General features: G+C 35.8%; 1 protein-coding gene across 7 annotated transcripts in view; it reads right to left on the bottom strand.

Moving 5' to 3' along the window:
• The window catches only part of CCDC34 (coiled-coil domain containing 34), a 327,538-nt gene that overhangs the window by 282,463 nt on the left and 28,767 nt on the right, over window positions 1–16,308 (bottom strand). For 3 of the 7 annotated variants that reach the window (XM_064365089.1, XM_064365087.1, XM_064365088.1), the window contains exons 4-8: window positions 13,702–13,860; window positions 13,000–13,141; window positions 11,192–11,346; window positions 10,389–10,499; window positions 9,753–9,797 (exon numbers count right to left, since the gene is read on the bottom strand). In XM_064365089.1, coding sequence (XP_064221159.1) covers window positions 10,488–10,499; window positions 11,192–11,346; window positions 13,000–13,141; window positions 13,702–13,860 — 468 coding nt within the window. In that variant the 3' untranslated portion in view covers window positions 9,753–9,797; window positions 10,389–10,487. Of the gene's footprint in view, window positions 1–9,752; window positions 9,798–10,388; window positions 10,500–10,823; window positions 11,347–12,999; window positions 13,142–13,701; window positions 13,861–16,308 lie in introns of those variants that run through there. The other 4 variants (XM_064365090.1, XM_064365091.1, XM_064365092.1 and 1 more) reach the window with 3 other exon arrangements.

The following is a 16,308-nucleotide window of genomic DNA, read 5'->3' as shown; positions in this document are numbered from 1 at the left end:
TCTTCCTACCTAACTTTTCTTCTTTCCCTCTCTCCTCCACAGGGGTGAGAGATATCATGGCCTGAAGGCTCTCTGGGCCTCCTCTGATTCCCTCCCCATTTTCTCCCCCAGACTATTACCCAAATAATCTCTTGCATCACTAACACTTTCTTACTGTTTCGCAGAGGATCCAATATAACATACTAAGTTTTTAACTGTTTTAAAATTAATTTTTTTTATTTTAATGAAATGTAGAAGACAATTCTCCATAATTTACAATTTAGTTTCCAAGAAACATATTAACAAAACATCAAATTTAATTAGGCAAACCAGTCTATCCAGAGAAAACCAAAATATGTCTGGATTTCCCTCATGGAATTCATATGGAAGATCTCTGCAAAATCCTAACAAAGAAACATGACATTAAAGCTTCTAAATCCCATAAAGCATGACATATTGGAAAATGTGTAGCATCATATAATCTGTCAGGAGGCATCTGCTACTGTGGTTATTAACAAGTATGCAAAATGATTTATTAATCCTCAAATATTATATTAGGTCAAATACTGTATGAGATACTTTACATGGTTTGTTAATCTTTGCAATTACCTTATGAAGCAAGTATAATTAAGCACATTTTTTAGAAGAGTAAACTGAGCCTTAGAGAGGTTAAGAGACTTGTCTAAGTTCCCACAGCGTAAGTAGTAGACCATGGTTTTTTTTGTTTGTTTTTTTAGAGAAGGAGTTTCACTCTTCTTGCCCAGGCTGGAGTGCAGTGGCACAATCTCAGCTCACTGCAACCTCCAGCTCCCAAGTTCATGTAATACTCTTGCCTCAGCCTCCCAAGTAGCTGGGATTACAGGCACCTGCCACCATGCATGGAATTTTTGTATTTTTAGTAGAGATAGGGTTTCATCATGTTGGTCAGGCTGGTCTCAAACTTCTGACCTCAGGTGATCCACTTACCTCAGCCTCCCAAAGTGCTGGGAGTACAGACGTGAGCCACTGCATCCAGCCTAGACCATGTTTTTAACCTCAGGTGAGTCCCTACAGCTCTCCTGAGCCAGGCTGCCTCCCCGCAGAAGCTGGGCTTGGCTCATAGAAAGGCTTCCCAAAGTCAGTTGTTTATGAAACACCCACTCTTCTAAGATAAGAATGACATTGTCCTCATCGCCTTTACTAGAGATAAGCAGTGACCAATGTTCACATACTAAAAATACAAAAAATGAACCACACAAAAGAATAGAATTTTTAGAATAGAAAGAGGCCTTTGAGATCAGTCTAACATTTTCACTGGACCAATAAACTGGTGAACATTTCATCTATTTTATTGAGAGATACCTTTCAAGACTTACCTTTTAGATTTACCTATGTAAGCACTTTGCATCTCAGACTATACCAAAGGAAGAAAACTCTTGGCCCAGGGAGTGGGAGTTGCAGACTGGTACGTACTGGATGGTTGTTTTGGTAAATTTTTCCAACTAAGAACACATTCCACTCCCACGCCACCCTGTGCTGCCACCACCAGAGAAACAATGATAGTTTCCATCTCCCGCTGCCCCTCAGGTGGTTCCCAGGGACATGAAACAAGGAAGAAGAGAGAGGTTCTTTCTTTTTCCAAGGTCATATGCTCATTCTATCAGCTAAGAGCACAGGAAGGAGAAAAGGGAGAAGTGACTCTGTTGTTTCTAGCAAAGAAAAGGGTAGTGTTCCTTCTGACTTCTGCTCATAAGGCATAGCTTTCTCCCAAATGACAGATTTGAATATTTTCCCTTCTCAATTTTATAAGGTAATTGAAGATACCACTGCCCTTTCTGAAAAATTTGCTCTTAGGCAGACTGCCATTATTAACAGTAGTAGGTAAATATTCGCTGTAAAGTAATTGTGTTTTTTTCTTCAAGTCAACATATAAATTTAATTGAGGATATTAATGACCACAGTAAATACATGAATATCATTTACTATATTTTTTTGGAGAAAGAAAAATTAGTTGTTTTTTTTTTAAGAGCTTGAGAAAACACTCTTTTCTTGCTTTTCAACTTTTATTTTAGACTCAGGGTACACAGGCAGTTTTGCTACCTGTGTATACTGCATGATGCTGGGTTTGGGGTATGAATGACCCCCCCCACCCAGGTACGGAGCATAGTAACCAACATTTAGTTTTTCAACACTTGTCCCTCTCTCTCCTTTCCCCCTCTAGTCATTCCCAGTGTCTATTGTTCCCATCTTTATGTCATGAGCACCCAATGTTTAGCTCCCACTTATGAGTGAGTATATGCATATTTGGTTTTCTGTTCCTGTGTTAATTCACTTAAGATAATGGCCTCAAGCTTCAACTATGTTGCTGCATAGTACATGATTTTGTTCTTTTTTATGGCTGTGTAGTATTACATAACATATATGTACCAGATTTTCTTTATCCAATCTGATAATTTGTTAATTCTTTATCCAAACTGCTGAGGGGCACCTAGGTTGATTCCATGTCTTTGCTATTGTGAATAGTGCCACGATGAACATATATACATGCATGTGTCTTTTTGGTAGAACAATTTTCTTTTGGATATATACCCAGTAATGAGATTGCTGGTTCAAATGGTAGTTTGCTTTAAGTTCTTTGAGAAATATCCAAGCTGCTTTCCATAATGGCTGAAGTAAATTCCCACCAACAGTGTATAAGGATTCCCTTTGCACCACAGCCTCACCAACACCTGTTGTTTTTTGACTTTTTAATAATAGCCATTCTGACTGGCATAAGAATGGTATCTCATTATGGTTTTGATTTGCATTTCTCTGACAATTAGTGGTGATGAGCATTTTTCATATGCTTCTTGGCCACTTGTATATCTTCTTTTGAGAAGTGTCTGTTTGTGTTCTTTGCTCATTTTTTAATGGGGCTGTTTTTTGCTTGTTCAATTGTTTCAGTTCCTTATTTTCTCCCATTCTGTAGGTTGTCTATTTATTCTGTTGATAGTTTCATGTGCTGTGCAGAAGCTCTTTAGTTTAATTAGGTCTCATCTGTCAATTTTTGTTTTTGTTGCAATTGCTTTTGAGGACTTAGTCATAAATTCTTTCCCAACATTGATGTCCAGTATGGTGTTTCCAAGGTTTTCTTCTACGATTTTTATAGTTTGAGGTATCACATTTAAATCACATTGTAATATGTTAGTGTAACATAACTACTATATTCTTTGTTATTCACCTGGGCCTTAGGTATTATAATAAGGAAGTCCATGAAAGCATAAGCTTTGAGCGCTAATTAATCATTAGTGATTTATTTTTAAAATAAGTAGCCCAATCTGTATTACTCTGAGAGCCATAGACAGCAGCCTATTTTTGTCATCAAACCTCAAAATGTATTTTCCCATGGAATGTTAAATATTTTCTTTACAGATGAGCAGGATTTTAGAAATTTCCTCTGTAACTTTGTAGTAATGTGTCAATGTATACAAATGTTGGAAAAAGTTCCTTTGATGTTCAAAAGCTGTCACATCACCTATCCTTGGAATCTGAAAGAAAGGTTACATAGGAAACCACCAGTGTTCCAAGTCCATTCCTTATTCTCCAGCCTCCAAAATGATTAAATTCTAAGTTTTGTTTATTCGGGTGCCTCAAGCCTGAGTCTCAGCTTAATCATTTTCTCCCAGAAGCTTTTCCTGACTCCAACAAAGGTTAGCTACCTCCTCATATGCCCTCACAGCTTGTGCTTTAAGTAAGGACCACTTTAACTGTAATCTCTGCTAGGATGCAAATGCTAACGGATTCAGGATTAGTTCAGTCTTGTTTACCACTAGAATCCCCAGATTCTAGCATAGTGCTAGGAATTCAATACATACTGGAATGCCTTGCTCATTCTACCTGATCCTTTGCGCAGCATTTGATATTCTAGAAGACCTTCCATTCCCTCTTCCTGAAAGCTCCCCTCTCTCGCTATGGTGCACTCTCCTCTTGTGCGCCTCCCACTATCTTCATTGCTTTTCCAGTAGCTTCCTTCCTTCTGCCTTACCTTTATATTCAACCTCTACATTCCATCCTAGTCTACCCTCTCTGGGCCAAACATGGCAGGCACTTAATATGGGTGGAATGAAAGAATAAAAGAATGTCATGCTTCAGACTCTCTTTGAGAAATGCTACTCAACTCCATAGTTTCAATGATTATGTTAAACTGATAAAGTCTAAATATCTATTCCCAAAACTACATTTCTCACCTGGGCAACAAACATATATCTCTAATAGTCCCCTTATGTCACTATGTTCATAACTAAATTTAGGCTGTCCAATTAAACATAGCAGATTAATCATACAGAATTATCTCCGTTCCTACCCCAATCTCTGCTAAGATGATGGCAAAGGAATTTCTTTTAAGAAAAAAGTACAAAGCCACAGGGGTACACGAAAGAGAATACAGTAGTTAACCAAAAATTCCTACAAATGTTGGGATGGTGCAAAGAAGATGGAGGTGAAATAACTGAGTTAGGAGAATGATGGAGTTAGGATAGTATGGATGTAGTGTTTTTCCTCATTTTTAAGAACACTAATAATAGTTGCAGTTTTTTTCTTCTTTCTTAATTAGCTCTGTTCTGGGTGACTTTTTTTTTCTTTTTTACTGTTTAAAGGTTTCTAAATACTGAAATAAATACCAAAAAAAAAATCAGCCTGCACAATCTTGGAAGGGCTCAGCATAGAGGAACACCAGATACTAACGAGAATGAAGCTTATGCACTAACTAGCTAGGCTGAAAACACAGGAAGTGACAGTTTACCAAGAAATGAACGTGATATATAGAACTACATACCCAGCTCCTACTCAGGAATACTGGCAGCTAGGCTCATATTTCTCTGGAAGATTAGAAGATCCTTTTCTGAGAAAATGAACAGCCTAAGGGGGAAAGACTTCCAGGTATTTGGAAGTCTACCCACAACAACAAAAAAATCCACCATTGACAAGCCCTACCTGTGCCCACATAGCTTCTATTCAGCCTTTTAATGCCCTATTCTTAAATAGGAACAGACAGGAATTCATATTATGAATATAAGTGCCAGACAAAGATTAACAAACGTTTGAGGGTAACCTCCAATAAAATCTCAGCAAAAGGGAAAATGAAGGAAAAAAGGCATCTGGAAGAAACAGTCAATTAAGAAAAAAAAAATTACAACTAATGTCTTTAGAGAAGAGAAAAGATACTGCATCCATAAAATAAGTACAGGAAGCTATGAAAAATGAATAAACAGAAAAGAATGTTTGGAATTTAAAATAAGGTAGCCATAAAAAAATTACTCAAGTATTAGAAAATAACATAAAGGACATCTCACAGAAAGTAGTCCTCCTCACCAGAGTAGGGGGGAAAAAAGTAAGACAGGAGAAAAATATTTTCTTTAAAATTATTAGAGAATTCAGGAAGACTAGTAATTGTCTAACAGGATTCTAGAAAAAAAGGGACCAGAGAATATTGTGAGGGAGGAAATTGTCAAAGACATAATACAATAAAATATCCCCTTGGGAGCAAGACCGTGAGGCAGTGAGAAGTAAACCAAAATGTTCCTGTTTTCCATCAGACAACATTCAGTACTATTTGACTTTTAAACTATGTGCATAGATTACTTTGATAAACAATTTGAAAGGAAAAAAAACTCCTCAGTTTCTTACCCCTAAAGCTGTCCTTCCTTCCTGTATTCCCTTTCTCTGCTAATATTATCATCACCCACTAGCTCCAAAACAGCCCTTTAAGTTCTTTTTTTTTTGAGACAAGGTCTTGCTCATCACCCAGACTGGAGTGCAGTGGCATGATCATAGCTCACTGCAGCTTTGACTTCCTGAACCCAAACAGTCTCCCCACCCCAGCCCCTCGAATAGCTGAAACTATAGATGCAAGTCACCATGCCGAGCTAATTTTTAATTTTTTTGTAGAGACAGGGTCTCCCTATTTTGTCCAGGCAGGGCTTAAACTCCTGGGCTCAAGTGATCCTCCCACCTCGGCCTCCTAAAGTGCTGGGATTATACAGGCATGAGCCACCACACCTGGCCTAAGTTCTACTTCTGATGGGTCTTTCACACATTTCTTCTCTTCAACCCTACTACCGTCATCAGATCCTCGATCACCTCTTCCTGGAATGGTTCCATAATGTCATTACTGGTAGCTCTGTCTTTTGTCTCTGTCCCTCAAAACCATCTTGCTATGGCCATGCTTTTAAAAGATTTTCATACCTGCAATGGACTCCTGAGAACAGTTTTTTATCTCTTTGTAGCCTCCAACCTCCAGGAACTTGGAGTTAATAGGTAGGAAAGTGTTTTCCCTACCCACCCTGTTCCCCATTGGTGCCGCCAAACCACTTCATCTCCTTCCTCCTTCAAAACTTCCCACTCTTCTGAAGATTATTCTATCTGACCATATTAGCCAATACTGTTCCTTTTGACTGTCATCCAGCTAGCCAGTTACCATGGTTCGCTGAAATTCTAGCACCCAGCTTGCCATCTTCCTCTCTACCACAACTTCTATCATATACTTGGCACTTTCAATATCCACATTAAAAAGTTACTTCCGTAGTTCTTATTTTTTTGGAGCAGGGTCTCACTGTGTTGCCAGGGTGGAGTGCAGCGGCTATTCATAGGTGCAATCACAGTGCACAGCAACCTCCAGCTCCTGGCCTCAAGTGATCCTCCTGCCTCAGCCTCCTAAGTAGCTGGGACTGTAAGTGTGGGCCACTGCACTAGCTCTGGCCTCTAACATTCTTAATTGCATCAACTTTGTTGCTATGTTCCATCTGGGCCACTCACTTCCATGGTCATACTCTGGTTCTTGTCATCAATATCCTGACCACAAGCCCCTATCTCTCCAGCTTCACTCAAGCACCCCCAACTCAATCTCAAAAGAGCATGGGAAATCTACAGAAGACTTCTTCCTCAGCACCTGTGTTAAGTAGTATGTTTCAGTACTATAATCACTCCCTTGAAAACACTTTAACTGCTTTGTTCCTTTTTCCCTTCATCCTACTGCCTACTTGACCAACCCCAATTATACCTGAATCTGGGTCTACATCTAAGTAGCTAAATTTTTCTCCAGAAATAAAGAACATGACAGAACTCCACTAATTGGTCTTTATGGCCAATTAAAGGAGAATATCAAATGGCAAACAACACTGCCCATCAATCTCACTAATTTCTCTGGCAAATTTTTCTTTCTCCAAAATGCTTATTTTTCTATTACCTTTTCCTTTTCCTCAAACTTGGAACATCCTATCCCTCTGCTGATGACCTTGCCTTCCCTTCACACCTCACTGAGGAACAAGAAGTAATTTAACAAGAACTGCCTATGTTGTCTTCCTGCCACCAATACTATCAATCCAGCCACATCTGAACCTACACATACAATTTGTTCTCCCCCTGAAAACAGAAGAAATTTCTTGCTTCTATATAAACCAACATTAATGCTAAGAACTGCATTACTAAAATCACCCCTGATCTCTCCTAAATCTTCAGGTCCCCCCTTTCAATTGGATCATTACCAGCCTCAAGAGAAGCATATTTAATACCACCCAGCTTAAGCAAAACAAACGGAAAATGTCTTTAACCCTATGTTCTCTTCCAGCTCCAGCTCCTATCCCACTTTTCTTTTTCTTTTTTTGAGATAGAGTCTTGCTCTGTTGCCCAGGCTGGAGTACAATGGTGTGATCATGGCACACTGCAACCTCCACCTCCCAGGGTCAAGCAATTCTCCTGCCTCAACCTCCCAAGTAGCTAGGATTACAGGCCCCTGACACCATGCCGGGCTAATTTTTGTATTTTTAGTAGAGACGGGATTTCGCCATGTTGGTCAGGCTGCTCTCAAACTCCTGACCTCATGTGATCCTCTTGTCTCGGCCTCCCAAAGTGCTGGGATTACAGGCATGAGCCACCATGCCCGGGCCCTATCCCACCTTTCTCTTCTTCACTATACAACGTTTCCAGAATGTCTTTAGTTATGGGCTCTTTCTCACTTTCCATTCTCTCTCCAGCCTATTTGACTGAAGTCTCATACTTGTTTTTACCTTAATACAGTTATTAAGTTTGGGCTTTGACCTCATGGGTTCTAATTCATGTTCTGTGACTTACTAAGTATAAAAGCAATGTAACTTCTTTGTGCCTCAGTTCCCCCAAATATAAAATAAATATATTTTAATATATTTATATATATTTATATATTTTAAATATATGAATCTATTTATATAAATATTTATATAAATATTATAAATATATTTATATATATTTATATTTTTAAATATAATATTAATATATTTTATAATATAAATATATATTATAAAATATAATAAAAGTAACTATCTCACAGGGCTGTTGTGAGGATTAAAATAGCACATATAAATAGCACATATAGAAGCACAACAATACCAGGCATATAGAAATTGTTCAAGACATGCTTGCCATTGTGGTCAACAATGACCCTCTTTCATCTTATGAAATCCAATAATGAAGGCTCCTCTCTCTCAAGCGCACTGGACAGAGCCCACACCTCACTTCTACTCATGGCTGTGACATCCTACTCTATTTGGTTTCCTTCTACTTCATTGGCCACATGTTTTCAGGATCCTTGCTGGCTGCTTAATCTCTAAATATTGGAATACTCAGCCCTCCTTTTTTGCCATCTGAACTCTTCTGAGGTAACCTGTTCAAGTCCCATGCTTTTAAATACCATCTATGTGCTAATGTTCCTCAAATTTGTATCTACTATCCTGGCTCTCCCCAGAGCATCATATATTTAACGATCTTAACCAGATTATGAAGTTGGTATCACAAACCTAACAAATCTAGGAGAGAATTCTTAAAGTCTTCCCTCTCCCCATCTCAGCCCATATACCTGCTCTTTTCAGTCTTCATATTTCTAGTATAGTTATCATCATTCACCTGGTTATCAGGCCAAAAAACTAGTCATATCTGATTTTTCCTCCTTTTCTCAATCTGACATCGAAATATTAGTGGTCCTGTTTGCTCCATCTTCAAAATATATCCCAAGTTTATCTTTACTTTTTACTGTGTCACTGCTGCCATTTTAATCCAAGGTATCATGACTTCTCTGCCGGATACTGCAAAGTCCTCCCAATGGGTCTCATTGCTGCCATTCTTTGCCCCCAACAGGCCAATTTCCTCAGAGCAGCCATAGTAATCTCAAAGGATAAACCAGATCTTATCAATTACAGACTTAAAATCTTCCAGACGTTTCCTATTATGATTAGAATAAAGTTCAAACTAGTGAACTCAGGATATATATAATGATGAATGACTGAATGACTGTAAAGACTTATTAGGATTATAGTTACAGCTGAAAGTAGATCTTCCTTCCTGATAGATCTTTAGCTTTTTAAGATATAACAACTATATCTAAAACCATCACAAATTCAGGAATATATATACCCTATATGTTTTTTATAAACAAGATTATTGCTACCCAGGCAAACTCTATGTTCTCTCTATATAGGTGAATTTGCTCAAGTAGAATGATCATCTGTAAGTTTCACTGTATCTGACAGGTTCTGAGAAGTATGCTCATATCTCTACATCTCAGCAACATTTGGACCCAATGAACCCTACTGATTCCTAATAAACTGTTCTCTGCTTAGAAGTGAATTTTCCTAGACTTCTGGTGACATGAATACTCTTCAAAGAGTGTATTGCTGTTTCCTTGCATTGACCAACATCACTGCAGATCACCAGAAACCTGGCAGATGACTCATCTGGCAGAAACATGGAATATATTCTAAATGGAAATCACTTTTAAATGAACTTACATATTCTTATACTGCCACAATAAATTTTCATTTCTTGATCGTCTTCTAAAAAAGATAAAAGACTTACATTTAATAAAAAGTGTTGGGCATTATTTTGCAATCATTTGAACCACTATACTTAAAATATATTTATTAATAAGATCTGTGATTTCTACCTCAGTAAAATGTCATTTAACATTTAACATTTTTAACATTAAAAAATAATGTGCAATAATCCTAATTTTAAAACTAGCAACCTAATTATAATTAATGTTTAAGTATTTTTACAGGGTGGAAAAATATTATCAGTGTCTCAAGATTACTACACATCAATCTAAGATCAGAGTACAAAATAATGGTTTTTGTATTTTTTTTTCCTTTTTGTGGAGAATGGGGTCTTGCTATACGGCCCAGGCAGGTCTTGAACTCCTGGGCTCAAGTTATGCTCCCAATTATGGCTCCCTAAGAGTTGAGAGTACAGGCATAAGCCACCGCACCCGGCCAAAGTATAAAATAATGCTTTAAAATTTTCCTTTGGAAATCACAACTCTGATTTATTAAAAAAAAAAATGCCTCAGTTAGTTAATTTAAAAATATCTCACGCTGGGCAACATAGGAAGACCCTATCTCTGTCAAAAAAAAAAAAAAAAAAATTACCTGTACATGGTGGCATGCTCCTGTAATCTCAGCTACCCAGAAGGCTGAGGTGGGAGGATCACTTGAGCCCATGAGTTACAGTAAGCTATGATCACGCCACTACACTCCAGCCTGGGCAACAGAGCCAGAGGGAGATAAAATAATTAATTAAATAAATATAATACGTTTAATATAAATAAAATTATATAAATAAATATAAATAAAATTAAAATATCTACATAGGGAAAAATATGCCATCAGCAAAGACTGTTTTTGATTACTTTGGTGCTAACCCACTTAAATTCTAACCCATCATCCCTTAAACTTTTTTTCTGCAATTTCCTTTTTTGCTTTAAATTCTTCTAAGGGTTACTCAAGCATGCAGTTTAGTAGTGCTTGTTTGAATAAATTAATCTTACGTTCATAAATGTAAACTAATAACAGAGTATAAAACAATACAGGAAAAATTGTTAGTTTTATTGGTATTACAATGTGCTTTTAATACAAGCTAAATACAAACACAATTATTAAATATTCAGCCACTTATTCTGCAAAACAACATGTCAAGATCAACCTTGAAAAGTTTATAAAAACCAAAATCTAGAAAATATCTTCCTCAACCCTAAGGACTCCCTATACAAATGCAAAAATTGCTATTTGTCAATAATCACATTAAATGTTGAATTACTGACTGAGCAGTAAAAAACATTTCTGATTTTAAAATTAAATAGCTCCAGATAAAAGCATGTTATTTTCCACATATGCTATCTTTGTATTCTGCACAGAGTTCCAAGGCAAAGATTGCTTCTGGCTTTATGAATTACCAGAGATGATGATTTGTGTGGCTGACTTATCACAGATCTTTTACTCTTCCTTCCTGATAGATCCTTAGCTTCTTTGGGAGGTGGCATATGAATTGGTTTCCATGGAATTGGATTACAAAAAGCTGGTTCTGGATAGGAATTTGCACTGTAAAAACCTAAAATTATTGAAAAAATCAGATCAAAACAAGAAAAAACTTCTTGAGATCAAAGAAGCCACTTCAAACTTCTAGAAAAACGTTAAAATGTCAAATGGACAAATTATCACTAATAAGCCAATTTGACTTATTTAAAACTTAAACTCCTTAACATTTTCAAAGAAGTAACATTTTCCAAATACAGTAAATGTTACAGTTAAATTTAAAACATAAATGATAATTCTAAGACTCCAAATAATATTAGTGTTAAAACCTATGTAAATACAAACTCCTATAAAAATTTTACTAAGTTAATTTTACTATCCTTAAATTGAACAAAACTTTCATTTTCTTAACTCAGTCTAGGAAACTACTGATTGTATACTACCTTCCTCTTGTCAGATGCTAAAGTTTACAGAAAAACATTTATTTTTCATATGAAGTTATAGTAAATCAAGATTCTTATTTAGAATCACAGAAATTCTGAACCACTGTCAACAAGATTTCACAATATCACTGTAATTGTGATTATGAGTTATGGAGCATTCTTTTGCTGATGCATATAAAGCATTTAAAGTACTGTGATGTCTGACATCTAATAAGCACACTTGAAGGAAGAACATTTTGCAAATCATCTCCAAATCCTTCAGTCACTACTGGCACCAAAATTCCTTTATTTCATAATTTATAAATATGATATCAGCATAAAGAATACAGAGACTTAAGTACAGCATTTGTAGACAAATATGTTGCTTATTAGAATTAAACTCATTAAAAATGCAAAAAAAATCCATTATTTTAGCAATTAACTTCTAGTCAATATGTTTAGTATTCCCACCTAAACTTTTAAGTTTACTACCCAATTATTGGGTTAAAGCCACTGCTTATTACTCTTTTTTCAAGCAAGAAACAAAAAGAAGGAGCAGGCCATGCTCAGTAGCTAAAACAGATGACCCTTCGTGACATATGAGAGAGGCCTAATCCTGACAGCAGGAATGTGTCTTTCAGACACTGACAACCCACTTTGCATAGATATGTCAACACTCACTTCAGCAAGATGGTCAAAACAAAGTCTGGAATATGTTCTATTGTGTGAACAAAACAGAATGGGGGTATTTTAATAATAAATCACTTAAACAAGTGAAGGCAGCTGTCAGCAAGGTATGAGCTTCCAACATGAAGCACAAAGAAAAACACGCATTACCCTTTATAATCAGACCAAGTCTAAAGGCCAATCGGTTTTGTGTCTGGTTCATGTGCTGTCTAGTATTCTACCTCACACAAAGAATGTGCCAAGGACATGGGAAGCTCTGCCTTAGAGAGGGTTAGAAGGAGAGGAGCCAAAGTGTCCCCTTAAAATATATCCTAATTAAGGTTTTATCATTGAAGAAATGTAAGAGAACATTATTTATTTCTTAATGTTAGAAATCATTAGAGCATAAGTTTGCAGTTTTGTAACTACTGCTTCTAAGAAATACAAATACCTGACTTGTGGAGAATGACAGTACATTTGTAGCATCTCCATAGGAACTTGGTATGTTTATAGTATAATCTTCCGGAAAATAGTAATTTGAAAGAAAAATAATTTTTACACATTTCTATTTCTGTTAAAAAGTGTATAATATTTGCTTCTGCAAACCATATTTATGTAAGCCACATAACATAAAAACCAACCTGTAAGTTTTCCATTGGCATAACCATAGCTCTTTGCAGCTGGACGAGGTTTATGTTTTGCATTTTCCAACCATTCCTTAAACTTTTTTTCTGCTATTTCCTTTTTCTCCTGTAATTCAGCTTGCTGTTGTTTTTCTTTTTCCTTAAAATGACAAGACCAAAATATTTACAGGGATATTCTGTAACTATACATTGCATTCAAATTCTACTGATTTCCTTTTCTCTAATAGCTTCCTACACCAATGGCTTATTGGCCATAATACTGAATCATATTTTTATAATATGAGTACAATATTGAACATGATCAGGGACACACATTAAGGTGTCCAGCTCTGAAAAACAATGAGAAATCAAACCCACAAAGAAAAAAAGCATTTGCTGTTTTCAAAGAAAAGTAATTTATAAAATGGTAGTAAGACTTCCCATAAAGTGAATTAAAAAATATTTAAAATAACAACAACAAGTTTTAAACCTGACTGAAAAAATATCAACAGGTTTATTAATATTTCTCAACTTAAGAAAACCACAAATGCATATTCATTTTTGAAGCTTAAAAACAGCATAAAAGGATAAACTGGGATAGCTTCATGTATTTATTTTATGCCAAGACAGTGCCAATTTTCTATTAAATACTTGTTTTAAGATGTAGTTGACACATATGAACACCAAAGTTATGTACTCTGATCACTTTAATAAAAATACCTTTTCTTTCTTCTTCTTCTCATATTCTTCAGCATTTTTCTTCTTTAACCATTCTTGATATTTTTCTTTTGCTTTTTCTTGCAAGTATTCTTTCTCCAGTTCCTTTGCTGCTTTTTCTTCCATTTCTTTATTGATTTTTTGTTCTCTTTCTTTTCTTTTCTTAAATAAAAATAGATAAAGTTTAATTAATACCTGTAATTATCCTCATCCAAGGAAAAACTGTTGCATACACCAATTTTCTAAACTTCAATTATTTCTTTAAATAGACATGGTATCATAGCAGTTGGCACAACATGGCTTATGAAAATATATAACATACCTGCAATTAACAGTTAAATGTCAGTCTACCTGCTGGGCTATAAGTTTCATGAGGTCAGTGACCAAGATCTTCCTCACCAATGTCCACTCAGAGCCTGGGGCAGTACTGAGTGAACAGCAGGTGTTTGATATGGTTTGGCTGTGTCTCCACCCAAATATCATCTTTGAGGCACCTGGTGGGAGGTAACTGAATCATAGGGGCAAGTCTTTCCCATGCTGTTCTCATGAGAGTAAGACTCACAGATCTGATGGTTTTAAAAAGAGGGGTTCCCTTGCACAAGCTCTCTCTCTTTGCCTGCTGCCATCCATGTAAGATGTGACTTGCCACTCCTTGCCTTCTGCCATGATTATGAGGCTTCCCTAGCCACACGGAACTGTAAGTACAATTAAACCTCTTTCTTTTGTAAATTTCCCAGTCTCAGGTATGTCTTTATCAGCAGTGTGAAAACAGACTAATACAGTGCTCAATCAAAATTTGTTGAGTAAATGATAGTGAATAAAAATTACCATCTGTTAGTATTTTTAAATGGATGTTTACTCTTACTCTAAAACAGGGGCCATATATATATACACACACACATACATACATACACACACACATATATACATACACATATTTCCTGGACAGTTTGTCAATATTAATATTTGCATAAATCTTTGCCATTGGTGAGTTAAAAGAGGAGAAATGAATAATGCTCATTAAACACTGTATATAAGGGCACATCCAGGAAAATCTCTCTCTGGCTATATAATTCTTCCATAGACCAAAGAGTGGCAAACTAAGGACTGCCAGTCACATCTGGTTCACCAGTCACCTGTATTTGTAAATGAAGTTTTATAGAAATGTGGCCACACTCATTTGTTTACATATTTATTGTTTATAGCTGCTTCTGCACTATGATAGTAAAGCTGAATGGCTGCAACAAAGACTGCATGACCCCAAAAGTTTAAAATATTCATTAACTGGTGCTTTACAGAAAAAAAAAAAATTGATCCTTGACATAGACTATAACTCAATATTTTTTGCTTCTTATTTAAAAGATAATCTACCAATACAGCTAAATTCTAAATAACCAATGACATAGCTATTCTTCTTTATCAAAGGTTAGGAAACAAATCTGCAAGGCATAAAAAGTATATGCAATACAAATGCCCTGCATATCACCCAGGCAAATAATTATGACCCAAGAAAAGAAATTCTTCCTTTGAAAACAGCTTGCAGAATACATTATTATAAGCAATTCAATTAAGACTCAACTAACAAACATCACTTATAGACAAGCTATGTCCAGGGCTGTTCAGAAAAGACAGGTCTTAAAAATCAAAGCTCAAGTAATTCCCCAAGTTGTATCGAAGTTGCTGTATTTCCTTCTTGCTGAACAGCCAATAGCTGTAAAGCAGAATCTTTTCATGCTGAGAACTCAACAGCCATTGGAATAATACTGCATTTTAACTACTTCAAACTGTCAGAAGATCTACAAATTGAAAAGGATCTTGGTGCATATCTTGCTTAATCTCTATGTGACTCATGACTGTCCTCCACAACTTTACCTACAAGGAATCAACCAGTTCTTACATTGTTTTTAATTATAGCAGCTGACATTTATTGAGTGCTAACTATGCCTGTTACTATTTTCCGTAATTTATTTGTACACACTCTCAATTAATTCTTACAATCATGATATGAGGTAGATACTATTATTATTCCATTTTACAAAGGAGGAAACTAAGGCACATGGAGGGTAAATTTGCCTAAGGTCATAGAGACAGTAAGTGGTGGATCACTACAGACATCATGCAGAAATCAAAATGGGAGAATCTTAAAAACAATCTTATGCCAATAAATTCAACATTTTAAATGAAATGTCAAAACTCCTTAAAATATGTCACTCCCCAAAACTAATTTGAGAAAAATAGTGTCTGAATAACCCTCTACTTATAAAAACAATTAAAAATTTAAAACTTTCCCACAAAAAATCTCTAGTATCTGAAAGCTTCACTAGTAGATTCTATTACACAGTTAAATATATTCCATATTTTAATAATATATTATTGTGGTATATCTTAATAGTACCAAACCCTACAAAAATGATTTTAGAATATAGAGGAAAAGGGAACACATCAAAGCTAATTTTAAGAGTCCTGCATTATTCTGATATCAAAACCAGGCATGAAAATTACAAGGTAATATCAGAAACGTTTCATATGAATGTGGCTGGGGGGGAAAAAAATATATATCTATATATATATATTTGTGTGTGTGTATAATATATATAACATATATCTGGA

Source organism: Aotus nancymaae, unplaced genomic scaffold (assembly GCF_030222135.1).
Source record: "Aotus nancymaae isolate 86718 unplaced genomic scaffold, 86718_ANA_hifiasm-v0.15.2.pri h1tg000059l, whole genome shotgun sequence".
Taxonomy (NCBI): domain Eukaryota; kingdom Metazoa; phylum Chordata; class Mammalia; order Primates; family Aotidae; genus Aotus; species Aotus nancymaae.
This window is presented reverse-complemented; position numbering and strand designations above follow the sequence as displayed.